Source organism: Macrotis lagotis, chromosome 2 (genome assembly GCF_037893015.1).
Source record: "Macrotis lagotis isolate mMagLag1 chromosome 2, bilby.v1.9.chrom.fasta, whole genome shotgun sequence".
NCBI classification, from domain to species: Eukaryota; Metazoa; Chordata; class Mammalia; order Peramelemorphia; family Peramelidae; genus Macrotis; species Macrotis lagotis.
The window spans coordinates 53,324,632-53,340,609 of record NC_133659.1 but is presented as its reverse complement, the minus strand read 5'-3'; the positions used below and the strand labels follow the sequence as shown (position 1 = coordinate 53,340,609).

At 40.4% G+C, this 15,978-nt stretch overlaps 1 protein-coding gene across 1 annotated transcript; it reads right to left on the bottom strand.

Annotated features, from left to right (window-relative positions):
* Positions 1–794: 794 nt before the first annotated feature.
* LOC141512694 (low affinity immunoglobulin gamma Fc region receptor II-like) lies at positions 795–15,635 on the bottom strand. Its single transcript, XM_074221834.1, has 7 exons — positions 15,439–15,635; positions 11,895–11,915; positions 9,565–9,819; positions 6,931–7,185; positions 5,645–5,755; positions 2,854–2,885; positions 795–2,698 (listed from the first exon to the last, which is right to left on the bottom strand). The coding sequence occupies exons 1-7, from the start codon at positions 15,512–15,514 to the stop codon at positions 2,606–2,608; spliced, it is 843 nt and encodes a 280-aa protein (XP_074077935.1). The 5' UTR covers positions 15,515–15,635; the 3' UTR covers positions 795–2,605.
* Between the last annotated feature and the right edge of the window lie 343 nt (positions 15,636–15,978).

Below are 15,978 nucleotides of genomic sequence, written 5' to 3'. Positions count from 1 at the left end.
ATGAGGATGATGAGTGTGTGAAAGGGGAGGAAAAGGAGAGAAATAACAATCCCTCTACCCTCTGTCCCAGGGAATCCTAAAGGATTGAGCATGTGAAAAACAAGAACCCAAGGATTTTGTCCTGTATATGCTGCTTTTTTATGGTTCATTTTACCAAAAATCAAGGCATAGCTTGAGCCAATCGCAATGCCAACATCATATTACTCAAGGTTTAGTAAGTAGAAGGGGCACTTCAAACTCAAACATCAGTGTTCCTTCTGCAGCACCATGCCACCCCTCAACCCAAGGTGGCTTTGATCTCCCTACCCACTTCCCCAAAGAGATAGGCCCCAACTGGAGTAGCAGCCCTGAGATGCCCACCTCCCAGGGAAACAATGCCTGCCCAGAAAGAAATGATACAAGTAACATTCCCAGATTCCTTTTCATTTAGAATACCTTCCACTGAGTAGGAAAATGAAAAGCAGGTTAAATGCAGAACATCAGTTGTTTACCCTTGCTCCTCTATTTCAAAGAGATTTTTTTATCCCTTTGCATTTGATAGACATCCTTCAGCCATCTGGTGAAGACAATGGACCCCTTCTCAGCATTATGTGCTACATTTCAGTTAGAAATTGGTGAAAATAAGATGTATTTTCCCCCCATCCAAGATCACAGACCCTCAAGTTAAGAAGACTTATTCTGTATCTCATTGTATTATGAAGCCTAGCTCCTTCGTTGAAGACAGAAGTCCTTTGCCCATTTGAAAACTCCCAGTGCCCACAGATTTAATGACCAAAGAAGAGTCTTGGCCTGGCTTGTGAGCTAATTACAATGCTTTATTATATGAAGGATCACAGAATGTTAGAGCTGGAAGGGATGTTAGAGATCACAGAGTCCAACACCCCTCATTTTATAGATGAGTAAACTGAAGTCCTGAGTGGCAGCATTGAAAATTGACTGAAAAAGAACTGGATTTGGTGTCGAGAGGCTTAGGTTAGAACCTTGTCTCTGACACTTATTAGCTTATTGTGAGTATGGGTGAGTCATGTCAGCAATCTATACCTCAGTTTTCCCATCTGTAAAATGGAAATAATAATTACTGTTAAGATCAAATGAGTCTGTGTAGGAAAAACATTTTGCAAACCTTAAGGCACTTTATGAATATCATCACAGTATGATTTCAGAAACTGACTATAAAGACACTAAAACAAATTAAAAACATGAGGTCAAGAAGGCTTAATAAAATCACTTTCATTAATTAAGCACACATTCTGAGGATGCAGAATGTATATCCTTAGCCTTACCCCATGGATAGACAGGGGAGATGAATGGGAGAGGGAGAGAACAGATGTTTCTGTATTAGGAAGTCAGAGATAATAACATGCTGATACACAGGTGCCAAAGGGGGGAAAAAAAAGTAAATGTCTAACAAGCATAATTGAATTGAGATGATTGAGTAAAACCCTTTCTTTTGGCAGTTGGGAAGTCTGAGGCCCAGCAAGCTGAGCTGACTTAGCCAACATCATATTACTCAAGGTTTAGTAAGTAGAAGGGGCACTTCAAGCTCAAACCTCAGCATTCCTTCTGCAGCACCATGCCACCCCTCAATCCAAGGTGGTTTTGATTTCTCTACCCACTTCCCCAAAGAGATGGGCCTCAATCTGACCAGCAGCCCCAAGATGCCCACCTCCCAGGGAAACAATGCCTGCCCAGAAAGAAATGATTACAAATGACATTCCCAGATCCCTTTCCCAGAGACCTCTCTTCCTTAATCCCCCACAGATCTGAACTGCCTCTTGTTCACTATGGGCCAGATTCACACTGAGTCCTAAAACCTTTAGCACCAAGGACTCTGCACTGGCAATGGGGTTCTTATGGTACTGTTAAATCTGACTTGGTAGTTCAGGGGCATTTCCTCCTCTTCAGACTTCCTAAACCTTTTTCACACAGCACAGCTAGATAAGACTAATAAAAACTAATGTAAAATATGGAGGTTTCCATAAAGCACCAAATTTTTAAAAAGGAGGCTATGACAAAGCAGGTGCCTGAGGCCCCACTACTTTCTGCCCCGGGTCCTTCCAAGTCAATACCAAACAGTGTGTTTAAGAGCAGGACAAGAAGACTGGTAGTTCAGAGACACCCTGTTTCATCACTTGTAGATCATCCTCACCGAAAGGCGAGCCATGCTCAACCGCCTCCTATCCTACCCCAGCACCTATGAAAAGAGAAAACTTGTCTCTTACCACTAAGACCTGACCTAGAGAGAGAACAATTTCAGGAAGGATCAGAACAATTTCTTCAAAAGGACCCAGACTTTGCGGATTGTCCAAAGTACTGTGCAAGAACAATTCAGCATATGAAATCATTTGGATTGAGTAGATGTTGGCACCATTGACAGGCAGTGTAAACACTGAGAGTCGATTGCCTTCAAATCTTTTAAAGCAGTTTAGGATTCATGAGGATGACTGCAAAAGAGATTTTCAAATTCATTTTCCTGGAATGGCAGAGTTGGCTCAGGAGGCAGTTGGTCTCCAGTCCTAGGTCCAGGTCCACCAAGTCCTTCAACCTGGTGCTTTCAGGAACAAGCAGGTTAGAGCTACTCTGGAAGAGACTGAGGTGATCATCACTATTTGTGATTCTGATAAGTTGTGGGTCCTGATGCTTCTTCCTCAGGATTATCTGTGTTCTTTAGAAGTGAATAAGCCATTGAATTCGACACCTAGAGGAAAAACGGAGATGAGAAAGAATAGGGATGATGGAATATGTGGAGCAGAATAGATGGAGCATGAGAAAAACATAACAAAGTCCAATAAAGAAAAGGGAAAACAGGATGGAGTGAGGTGTGTGTGGAGGGAGCTGAAGCACCACACTTACCTCAAATCTTGCTGTTTCATCAGGAATGTTGTCTGTGAATGAAAAAAATTGTCAGGCCCAGGTATTGTTACATCAAAACATTTATAAAATGCTAGAGATACAGTTGCTGTTGCTGCATTTGTAAAGATAAGACAAAATCTAAAAGTCTTGTAAATGAAACAATCTTGTAAAATGAAAAAAGTGGGGAAAAAAATCTAAATTTGCCCCAGCCTCAGTCCATTTCTGTAAATCAAAAGCAAGGTGGCCAGACTTCTTCCCTGAGCTAGCCCTACCTTCTCTGTCTGCAGCACACCCCCACTCCAGAGCCCTGACTCTTCACCTTTCTTAGCGCAATATCTTCATCTTCTACTAATATCACTAGATTTGAACCCCAAAGATCTGAATCTGAATTCTGTATCTGCCACTTAGAATCTGTAAATGGTGAAGTGGAAAAAAAAGACTGGACTTTCAGGCAAAGCAGAGTTTTGCCACCTGTGTGCCTTTGAGAAAGTCACTTAACTTCTATGGACCTCAGTTTCCTCATATGTAAAATGAGGGGCTTGGAATAAATCATCTTTTAAGTCATTCCCTTCTCTAAATCCATGATCCTGTGATATTATGATCTTGGACAATTCATATGGTCCTTTTGAATCTCAGTTACTTCTTTTGTAAAATGGCAATCTACTGACCTCACAATGTTAATGAGAGTTCCATACCAGTTATCTCCATAGACAGTTCCATACTAGAGATATCCCTTACTTCTCTTTCTGAGAAACACTGTCCTGAACTCCTGGTTGTATAGGTTTTGCCATGTAATATCTCCACTTTTCCCCATCTCCAATGTAGTTCTAGGTTTGCTACAGAGTCAATCGAGAACTGAGCTTCTATCTTCCTTAGAGCTCTGCTGAACTCTCATAAGCCTCCTTTTCTTTCTCCTTGGGTCCACTTTGAAGTTCCAATTTGGGCAAGGTGTATCTGTTTCCTGCAATACACTGGAACAGCCAGTGAGAGAGCTACCTGTACTCATTTGGTTCCTCTGAAAGATTCTTTCCTTGTTCCCTGTGTTTAATGCTGTTTGGGAAAGCTAAGGCAAGGTACCTTTAAAGTTAGTGGGACATCATGAGCCTCATGATCAAGGACAGGGAAATTGGCCTGATTAAAGGAGATAGATGCTCCCATAAAGCTATCACACACCATTCAATGAGTTACTTTCTGAGACAAGACAAAGTCCTTTGATCCAGATCTCAGACCAGGAGAAGTGGTGGACCTGATGGTGAAGCACCATTTCTCATCTCTGTTTCCAAGACCCAAAATTGGTTGAACCTACTAATCTTACACCCCTCCCCCATCCTACTGCCAGGAGAGACTAAGGCTCCCACCTTCCTTGAGAGTTTGGCTCCAAATCACTGAGACCTCTCCTAATATTCAGGTTATTTAGGGAAATTGTGTTTGGAAGCATAGGGAGAAAGAGAAAGGCAGCCAAATACAGTGGAAAAGAGGTCAGATCAGAAGTAGAGGACCACTGTAGCTCTGACTCTGTAGCTCTTCCTATTTGTGTGAACTCAGACAAGCTGCTTAACCTTTCCAGACCCCTATTTCCTCATCTGTAAAGTCAGGAGACTGCTAGATGATCTAGAAAATCCCTTCCTTCTCTAAATTTGAGTTCTTATGAAATTTCAAGTCTTGCTTTTCTATTTCCACCCCCCCCAATACACACATCCTGTCCCTTATTAAGGGCCCATGAAGCCCATGGAAAAATCCAGTTGGGATAACCTCAATCCAAGAAAAAGGAAGTGGTCATTAGTAAATCAAGAAGACTGTCCATAGAGGACCTCCAAAGTCCCTTCATTCTCATGTTCCTGCTATTGCTTGGTCCTTTTCATCATATCTGACTCTTTATAACCCCTGTTTTCTTTGGCAGAGATTACTAGAGTGTTTTATCATTTCCTTCTCCAGGTCATTTTACAGATGAGGAAAGTGAGGCAAGCAGGTGAAGTGACTTGTCCAGGACTACCTAATTAGCAAGAATCTAAGACTAGATTTGAACTCAGGAACACTTTTCTTCCAAGCCCATTATTCCAGCCACCAATCAATTATCCCCCTTTTTAAAGATTAGGAAATAGAAGGTGAGAGAATTAAATTTAGTTACCCAAGATCACATAGCTAATAACTAGTAGAGCTAAGGCTAATATGCAGATTGACTAACTTCTGGTATTTTCACTGACCATAACACTTTCATAAATAAAAGTGATACCATTGTTTTAAAGAACTAGAAGCAATATGAATTGCTGTTCTACCCTAATTCATGTTCCTCTTATATTTTTTCTGTGTTGACGAAATCCAATATGTCTATATTAATAAATAATTGTTATGGTTCAAAAAAAAAAGAAGATTGTCCAAAGAGATAAGAATGCTGATAGCTGAGTGGAATAGCTAGGGGGTGCATCTGAGAGGTCATACAGTCTGCATCTTCATTTCTCTTAGTGACTATATTTATCCCTCTCTGTTTCTCACTATTTCTCTGATTGTATCTTTTTTTCTCCAACAAGTTAGTTTTTCCAAGTGATAAAATTGTGATTTTTTTTCTTTATTGATTTTATAAAGCCCTGTCTCTAAGCTCCCTACTCTTGTGTCTCTGGGGTAAAAGAATTCCCCAGTTGTGTTAATGAATATCAAAAACAAATCTCAAAGAATAGGTAAGGTGTAGCTTCTGGGGGTGGGGAGCAGGAGGAGAATGATACTTTATCAGGGTCAGGGAAAGAAAAGAGAATGATCAAGAACATTATCCAAGAAACCATAAGAAACCACATACCTAGTTGCCTGTGTCGCTTGTAGTAATATATCACGGCAGCAACAATTATAGCGATCAGGACCAGCGTGACCAATATTATTATAACCACTTTTGCGGTGCTTGGGTTCCCTCCTGATCTTAGGAGAGAGAGATATCTCAAGATACACAGTACTTCTCCTTCCCTATCTCTACCTTTTCCTTCCCTCCAAAATTGTTATATTAGCCTTGCCCCAAGCTTCCCCTTTTATTTCTCCCTTATCTTTAGTACTCAAGTACTCTTGGTCTCAGGTTCCTGGCCTTCATGGACTCTTTTAAGTCTCAGTTCAAATCCCACTTTCTACAAAAGTCCCCCTAATTCTACAACCTTCCCTCTAAGATGAGCTTCAAGTGATCCAGTGACATATATATGTATGACAATATATGTCTCTATGTGTATATGTATGTGTCTATATGATTATATCTTGATTACACAGAGTTGCAAGCTCCTTAAAGTCAGAGACTGGGTTTTTCTTTCTTTGTATCCACAGAGCTTAACATTGACAGTTAATAAATGATTGTTTATTTTTTTGGTGACCTGATCTAGGCTCCTTCACTATATTGATAGAGGTCTTAGCTCATAACCTGGCAGAGGAGCCCCAAAAACCAGAAGAAAAGAATACTTCCAAGACCTGTTTTACAAGGAGAGGCTATTGGCACAGGTTTACACAGACTCTACTTGGATACAGGATTATCCCAAAGGAGATGGCCTAGGAAATGTTAGAGGACAGGTCTAGGAGGATTCTATAAGGTATATATCTGGACAATCTTCCCCTCCTTAAGGGGTTCTAGAAAAACTGGACCTCTGACTATGACTGCAAACCCCCCGCCCATCTGACTTAATTGCCACATGTGCAACTGGCAGTTCTTTATCTCAAATGGAATTATTGAGAAATGTGGTGTGCCATGGTGTATACACTGATAGGCTTGGCATAAGGAAGATCCACACATCCACTACGGCTGTATTATATTGAAGACCACATCTCTCTGAGTCTCAATTTGTTGCCTCTAAAATGATAATACTATTAACAATAAAGCCTGTGAGTTGTTGAGTTGGTTGGTTTGTGTATGTGTATGTATGTGTGTGTGTGCATGTGGCAATCAAATGAGACATATATGAAAAATATTTATAAACCTAAAAGTGATACCTAAATGTCAATTATTCCTCTTATCTCTTTCTAGTATTTCCTTGTTTACTTCATAAAATCCAAATAATTTTAGTCCTAGGTGTCTATCTTTTCCCCTCAAATGACTTGACCAAGTCTCCTTACCTTGGATAGTGATTACTACATTTGCAGATTGATAATGGTTATGTCCTATGTTTCCTGTACATGAGTAGGTTCCACTGTGAGTATAGTTCACTTTAGGGATAACAAGGTTGAAACTCTGAAATTCATATAGTAAGGCTCTGTCGTTGTGGTAGAATGTGACTTTGTGCAGTGATTTGCTCCTCCAACTGTGGCACCTCAGTGTCATCATCTCACCTTCCATGAATTCTAATTTCTCTACTTGGAGTAGCAGCCAATCTGAAAGACAAAAACACAAAGACCATTGGTTCACAACATTTCAGCCTTGGGCCTTCTAAAACTTCTTGCCATTTTAAAAGAAAGAAAAGCAGACCCTGACTCTGAGCAATGATTCCAGGTGATGAACTTGGCATGAGGACATGCAGAATGCCACTTGCTAGAATCTACCCACATGCTATTGTTTGTCCTTCATTTTCAAAGATGACCAGTGACATCACAGGATGAAGTCATGACTCATGGATGAATTGGATTTAAATGAGGCAGAGCTATGCAAAATCATCAGCCTCACTCTTTCTTCCTTTGTTATCAAAGACTAGCGGCAGGACAAAGCTTAGGATGACTGATAGTGGCCCAGGAAGAAGTGGAGTATCTTTGATGTCTGACCAGTCTCTAAGCATTCTGCAGTGACTGCTTCAGTCACCTTCATGGCCTTTGGAACAAGATGTTCTTATCTGCCTATGTCACTGGCAGAAGTCTTCACATGCTTGGGCTAAATTGCCACTGGGCAACCTCAATCTGGTTTAGCTCATCTGCCAAAAAGTCCCAGCTTCTTGGAACTACAAGGGAGAATTGAGGACCAACTGGACACCAAAAGTGGATAAGCAGCTCAAAAAAGTGCTTAGCAAACCCTCACGCTAAAGGTACTAGTCCTCCTTGAACACTCAAATACCGCACCTGCCCACATATAATACAAAGAACCCACCATATATCAGAACCCAATAAATGGGGAGAATATGCAGAGAAAAAGACATGGGGCAACTTGGGAGGAATTAAATGAACTAGGCAGGAACCTAACACATTGCAAGGCAATGGGGTAAAGCGGCTTGCCCAAGGCCACACAGCTAGGCAATTATTAAATGTCTGAGGTCAAATTTGAACTCAGGTACTCCTGACTCCAGGGCCAGTGCTCTATCCACTGCGCCACCTAGCTGCTCCCAACCAAACACATTTTAGAGAATATGAGGGTATTTGTAATCTGAAACTATAACCCTCAGCCTGTAGGGAATGCTAGTAAAGCATGGTGAATTACTTTCTAATCAATTCCACTGACTCCCCATTGCCTCTAAGAAAAAAATTCAAATTGATTTGACTTTTAAAGGTCTTTAAGACCCCCCCTTGATTTTGATCACTCAGCCAAACTGGCCTTCTCTCTGTTCTTCCCATGCTCCTTATAGTTCCCAAATGCATGCTTTTTCACTGGCCATTTCTGTACTCTATCTCCAGCCTCTCTGCCCTCATAAAGTTCTACTCTTCCTATAAGATTCAGTTCAGGGGGGTGGCTAGGTGGCGCAGTGAATAGAGCACTGGCCCTGGAGTCAGGAGTATCTGGGTTCAAATCCTACCTCAGACACTTAATAATTACCTACCTGTGTGGCCTTGGGCAAGCCACTTAACCCCACTGCCTTGAAAAAAAAAAACTAAAAAAAAAGATTCAGTTCAGGAAATATCTTCTGAACAAAGCCTTTCCTAGTCCTCTCAGCTTCTAGTAGTCTTCCATACAAAATACCTTGCATATATTTGTGTTTATTAATTGCATATTTATGTTATCTGTATATGTTATAGATGCATATGGTTGTATGACATATATGTACATAAATACACATATCTATTACATATATTTATTATTCATTAAATCATAAGCTCTTTGTGACTGGGGAGTGTTCATTCTCTGTACCTTTATTTCCAGTTCTTATTACAATGAGAGAAAATGGGTTGCAGTGTTCTGGAAGTCCTTTATAAGCTATGTATCTGAATGAGATTCTCCTTGTACTTAGGGGCTTCTAAAGACCTCTGGTTATGACTGCCAAAAACCCCCACCCATCTGACATGATTGGTATATGTGTGATTGGTTCTCCCACAGCTCAATCTCAACTGGAGAGGTTGTAAGTGTATAGAATAATGGGCTTGGCATAAAGAAGGCCCACACTTAGGTTCTGCTGATGTATTATTATGGAGACATCACATCTCTCTGAGCCTTAATTTGTTCTGGCTAAAATGATAATAATAGTAATAATAATGTGGGTGGGTTGTAGGACTTCAATAAATACTTATTGGTTGTTTACATGTAGATACTTAGTCTACTGGTCACTTGGTGGGAATTCTGGGAATTTCCTGACAGAAAAGAGTAGTGAAAATAGGCAGAGCCAGTGAGAGAAGCTTAGAACAAGAAGGGCTTATTTAACTCATACCCTAGTAAGGGTGATTGTGCAAAAGGAAAATTAAAATCATTTGTGGATTTCTCAGGAGCTCTCCCATCTATGCCCCTTGATATTAGTTCTGCCAGTAACAGGATATCACTCCTTACAGGCTGTCTTGTAAGCAAACTTCAAATTTGACTTCCCACTCCACCTTACCCCAGACTTCTTGTCCTTTACTTACCACTAGAAACAATTAGCTTCACAGAGTTGCTGAGGGAAGTTTGTTTTGTCCGACACTGGTAATACCCACCATCTTCATAGTTGGCAGCTGGAATAATATAAGAATCCTGGTGGAAGGAGGAAAGTGTCCCATTGTGGAACCATTCAATGAAATCCTGTCCAGGATTCTGAAACCCTTCACAATTCAAAGTCACATTGTCCCCTCGGAACACATGGAACCATGGTGGGTCCAAAGTCAGCATTGCCCTTGGGGGACCTGACAAAGGTAAAGAAGAGAGGAGAATGAAGAGGAGTATCAAGGAGACATAACATCCTAAATCTAAGAGAAGAACAGGAACAGAAGGGTATATGTGAAGTAAACCAAATAATCAGAACTGAGTCATTTTCTTACACTTTTATACCTCACTGATTCATGAGACCACAAAGCTTTTCTAAAAGAATGGACAGCTCCTTAAGTTCCATTTGATTGGTTAAAAAAAAAACCAGAAAATAACAACAAAACCCCAAGAGTCATCATCTTCTTCTCAAAGACACCCCATCTCAGGGCAATAGTGAATGATCTGTAACATCAATATCCAAAATATACCCTAACAGCAATATGGGGATGACGATCAACCTTGATGGACTTGCTCATTCCATCAGTGCAACAATCAAGGACAATTTTAGGGTATCGGCGATGGAGAACACCATCTGTATCCAGAGAAAGAACTGTGGAGTTTAAACAAAGACCACATTTGCCTGCATTTCCTTGGGTACCCAGCTCCTAGCTTCATTGAAGGATTTGAATCTCTCCCCTCCCCAATACCTCCTTTTCCAAGCCATTCAGCTGACAACATAAAGAGACCCAAGATCTAAGCATAATAGCAACATGGACACATGGACAATGTAAAATACATAAATTCAACACAGCATAGACAACAGTACCCACAGGCTGAACTCTTTGAGAGAAGGGATTATTTTTGCCTTTCTTTGTATTCTCAACAATTTTTAGTTTCTGAGACAACACAGACACTTTAATAAATACTTTCTGACTTGTTTTGCCTTGACCCACACAGCACATTCACAGACTTTTAGAGATCACTTGGAACAGGAGAAAGAGTGCTGACTCTGGATTCAAGGATCTTGGGTTCAAATTTTGGTTAACCACATGCTAGCTGTGTGACCTTGGGCAACTCAGTTAACCTTTCTTGGACTTAGTTTCCTCACCTGCAAAATGAATAAGCTGGAGTAGATGAACCTTCCCACACTGATCCATGACATATCAAATATGTCAACAACCTCATTCATAGCAACCACAGATACACAGAACACAGATTTGCCATGGGGAGGGTGTGCCAAGTTCTTTGCTAAGTATTTTACACACATTCATTTGATCTTAAATCATAAGATTTAAAACTGAAATGGACCATAGAGATTATTTAGTTCAACTTCCTATAACAGATGAGAAACAAGATCAAATTGGTAACAAATAGCAGACCTTTCTTCCCATGGAACAAGTAGTGAACTATATACAAGCAAAGGGATATGAAAGAAATGGGGCTATATACACAAGAACTGCTCAAACACAGAAGGGCAGCAAATTGGCACAATGGTTAGAGGGCCAGACCTGAAGTTAGGAAGACCTGAGTTCAAATCTATCCTCAGACACTTACTAACTGGGTGACTCTGGGCAAGTCACTTAACCCTATTTACTTCCATTTCCTCATCTGTAAAAATGGCAAATCACTGCAGTATCTTTGCCAAGACAATCCCAAATGGGGTTTCTTGAAGAATTAAACACAAGTGAACAGTAACAATTCATACAAACACAAAGAAACATGTATACATGTCTCAGCAAACTAATCCTTTTTGGAGGGTAGATGCTTCCTGTGACCTTGGCACTTAAAACCAAATATCTTGAGTAGCTAGGTGGCACACTGGATAGAGTTCTGGAATCAGAAAGATCTGAGTTCAAACCGAGGCTCAGATATGTACTAACTGAGTCAGTCACTTAATCCTTATTTGTCTCAGTTCCCCCATCTGTAAAATGGAGATCTATTAGAGAGGGATAGTTGGATGTGGCTGAACAATCTAAAAACAGAGTCCTCATGGATGAGGCTCTAGCAGTAGAAACTGACAATATGTACTGGGAGAAGAGTTATTTCATGTTAGGTGCTATGCTGCTACTACTTCCTGGTCCTAAAGTCTCACTTTCCCCTTTAATCTGGTGGATTCAAGGCTTCAATCTGATGCTAGCTACTGTCCAGAATGTACTGATATGGATAATTAAGGAAAGGGGAGGGGGAATGGTAAAAAAAAAAAAAAGAAATCAAAACTGAATACAGAACTTACCATTACTCCTGATGGCTGGAGCTGCAAGAGACCAGAAAGCAGGAATTAGATCAGGACAGGGAACCCAGAGACAGGGTAGCTATGTATGGAACTCCCAATGACCAGGCTAGGGACCCAGAGAAAAGTTTGTTATGCAGTTATTCCCCAGTGTTCCTCAGAGCTGGCTGGAATAATAGTGATTATAGGGATATATTGGAGGTCCCCTCTCCTCAATAAAATAAGAAAATAGCCTACCACCTGCTCAGTGACACTTAAAATTCTACCATTAGAAACATTTCTGTGGCTTAGTATATTGACTTTTTTAAAAATGTAAATGTCTTTCCACCTCAGTGTATATGACTTTATTGCATTAAAATCTTTTCTTGAGAATAGGATTTAATCTAAGAGAACTCATGAGCAGGGAGAAGGATAAAGAAAGGAGAGTCTCTGGGGAATAGCCAGACTATGCTTTTTCCTTCCTTTTGGTGGGGGGGTCATATTTAATTTGTTATTTCTTTATTTTAACATTCTGAGTTTTTTAAAGTTTGATTTCTCATGCCCAAAGGGCAATAAAAATGTGCATATCCTTTGATTCAACAATGGCACTACTGGGTCTATATATACCCTGAAGAGATCATGAAAAAGCATAAAAACATCACTTGTACAAAAATATTCATAGCAGTTCTATTTGTGGGAGCAAAGAATTAGACATCAAGTGAATGTCCATTAATTGGGGAATGGCTGGACAAATTTTGTTCTATTAGAAACAAGAGGGATGAGATTTCAGAGAAACCTGGATAGACTTGCATGAATTGATGCTGAGCGAGATGAGCAGAACCAGAAGAACATTATACACCCTAACAGCAACATGGGGGTGATGATCAACCTTGATGGACTTGTTCATTCCATCAGTGCAATAATCAAGGACAATTTTAGGATATCTGCGATGGAGAATGTCATCTATATCCAAAGAAAGAACTGTGGAGTTTGAAAAAAGACCAAAGACTATTACCTTCAATTAAAAAAAAAAGTTATCTTATGTACTACATAATTATGTTATCTCTACTATTTTATTTTTTTCCTCAAGGATATGATTTTTCTCTCAACACATTCAATTTTGATCAATGTATAGCATGGAAACAATGTAAAGATTATCAAACTTCTTTCTGAAGGGGGGGTGAAAAAGTGTAAAATTCAAAACCTTACCAAAAAAATGATAGGTAGAAACTACTATTACACATAATTGGAAAACAAATAAAATATTTATATAAAAAATGAAGTTTGATTTCCAAATTCTCTCCCTCCTTTCCACTCCTCCCCTATCTATTGAAAAGGTAATAAATGTATTATCAATTATGCATGTGAAATCATATAAAACATGTCCATTTTACTGACTATGCTTCTTAAGAACTATGAAAGGGGGCAGCTAGGTGGCGCAGTGGATAGAACACTGGCCCTAGAGTCAGGAGTACCTGAGTTCAAATTCGACCTCAGACACTTAATTACCTAGCTGTGTGGCCTTGGGCAAGTCACTTAACCTCATTGCCTTGCAAAAAAAAACCTTAAAAAAAATATGAAAGGCCATGGTTGCTGCTAGTCCTGCTTAGCATATGTGAGTAATCACTATTTAATCAAGTGGTGCAGTGGATAGAGCTCTGGACCTAAGCAGGAAAATCTGAATAGAGAAGTAAACTTCAGACACTAACTAGCTGTGTGATCCTAGGCAAGTCTCTTAACTATAATCTGCCTCAGTTTCTTCATCTATAGCCTGTACCACAGGGTTGTTGTGATAGTCCAATGAGATTCTACTTGTAAAGCACTTTATAAACCTTAAACACTGACTCTTATTAGTAGTGAAAAGGCAGAATTGGATCCTTAACTGAAGACGTGAACAAGACCAGGGAATGTTTAGATGCTCAGAAATTTACAGAAAGAAGGTACAGGAAAATCAGAATCCCCCCCCCCAAAAAAGAATAGAAATAGAAAAAATAGAATACTATGAGAAAAGCATCTCCCCAACAATGGACTGAAAAGGGGAAGAACTGCAGACAACCAAGTATATTGGACAGAACTGGTCTGAAAGTCCGGAGACATGGTCGTGTAATCTCTAAAAAGAAATTCTCTTCATTTATCAAATATTTATGGAACGTGGGTTCTGCATTGTTGTGTGACCTTAGGCTAGATATTGAACCCCTCCCTGGGCTTGAGTCTTATCTATAAAATAGGAAAACTAGACAAAATAGTATCTCGGGAGTTTGGGGGGTTGTAAATTTCTATTCTAGCTTTCATTCTTCCTCATTTTCATTTTCCCAACCAAGCATTACCTATTATCAAGTCTGGGATTTCTCTGCTTAAGTCCTATTTCTGAAGTATGGCTAAGGGAGTAGAGTTCCCAAGTCACTGAATTGAATCAAAAGGTGACTAGACTTGATAGAGTCATGGAACATCCAGAAATCTGTCAGGATACCAGTAGGAGCTATGTGCTATTTTGTGAGAATGGAGAGGAGTATCCACCATGACCCACTACAAACAAGCCTGAGTGTCAAGAGGGCATTTTGATGTTGGCTGAATGGGAGATCCACGCTTAGTATATATCTCATCTAAACTTAAAATTTGATCTGGAGATGACTTCCTCCAAAAAAAAAGGGGGGGAAAGTGGAGGAATTTGCATCAAAATGAGAGGTTTTGGATCTCTGCTACCTTTGTAACCTTCAATAAATCATTTAGCTTCTTTGGTCTTGGTTTTGTTTTGTTTTGTTTTTTCCATCTAAAAATTTAAGGGGAAAAAAGGGGAGGCATCTAAGTGGCCACTAAAGTTCCTTCCAACTCTCAGTTTTTGATCCAGGATCATAGCTTAGAGCTTAAAATTTCATTTACACTTTTTGGAGACACTGTATGCCACCACCCTCCAATCCAGAGTTTATATACCAAAAGTATCCAAGTCTCACAATCTACTATTCCTGAACTTCTGTAATTGGGGTTCTGTCTATTCTCCAGCTTCCCAGATAAACACTTCCCTTCCCTCAGTGAGGAAAGCCAACTTTAGACATAGGAGAGGGAGCAAACAACTGCAAAGTTTGCATGATCTGAACTGCAGAGGAAGAAACACCCTTTAACTAACTCTTGACTGGAGCAATTTGATTCCACTGTGGTTATTAAAATAGAAACATTCTGGAAATGTCTATCTAACCCCGAGCTGTTAACAGTCATTTATACCACAGGGAAGGTCAGATTCTCAAAGAGAAGGTCACACTATGTGGGAGAAAGAAAAACTATCGAGATACCGGGTCGGGAGAGGACACCCCAACAAGAATCAACTTTCACTTTGCTTGGGGCAAAGCTGTAAGAATCAACATTGTTAGCATGAGACTGTCCAGCAACTTTACAACTCCCCTATGTCCTGATTCCAAGGATCTGGTTATATTTAACCCCTTCCCATTCCCACTGCACCCCCTTCTTTCCATCGCCCTCATTTATGCTTTCCTCTCAAAGGCAGGTCCCCAAATGATGCTTTGACCCTTTGACTTTGCACCCCAATTTTCTACTCCATGAAGTTCAGACTCACCTAGGAACAACAGTGTTAGCCACAGCAGCTCAGAGCTGGTGGTGGTGACAGGCTGGGGCACCCACAGTCCCCTCATGGCAGGCGGGGGACCCTAGGTAGACTCCAAGAAGCACAGAGATTCAGAAACTAGCAGGACCAACCCCAGCACAGTCCACCCCTAGGACATGTAAACACTCCTCCAAGAGGAAGTGAGCATTGGCCTTCTACCTCTGAATCTCCTCCCCTCCCTGCTCCTTTCCCTGACCCTCCTCCCACTGAATTTCCCTTTCTGCTCCCTCCCTCTTTGCCAGTGGAATGCAGGGTTTCCTGGCTCAGCACCCACACAGCTGGAACCAACTCATTACACAATTCTAAATTCAGAAAAATTTACTAGATAGCAAACAAACTACCCCACCCTGGCCTCAGTGGACCCCAAGCTGTAAGTTGCACTAGAAGTAGAAATCTGTGTGAGTGTATACACACATTCCTATTTATGTGTGTGTGTAATTATATATGCATATGGATGAAGAGAAAGAATATATGTGCACACACGTGTGTGTG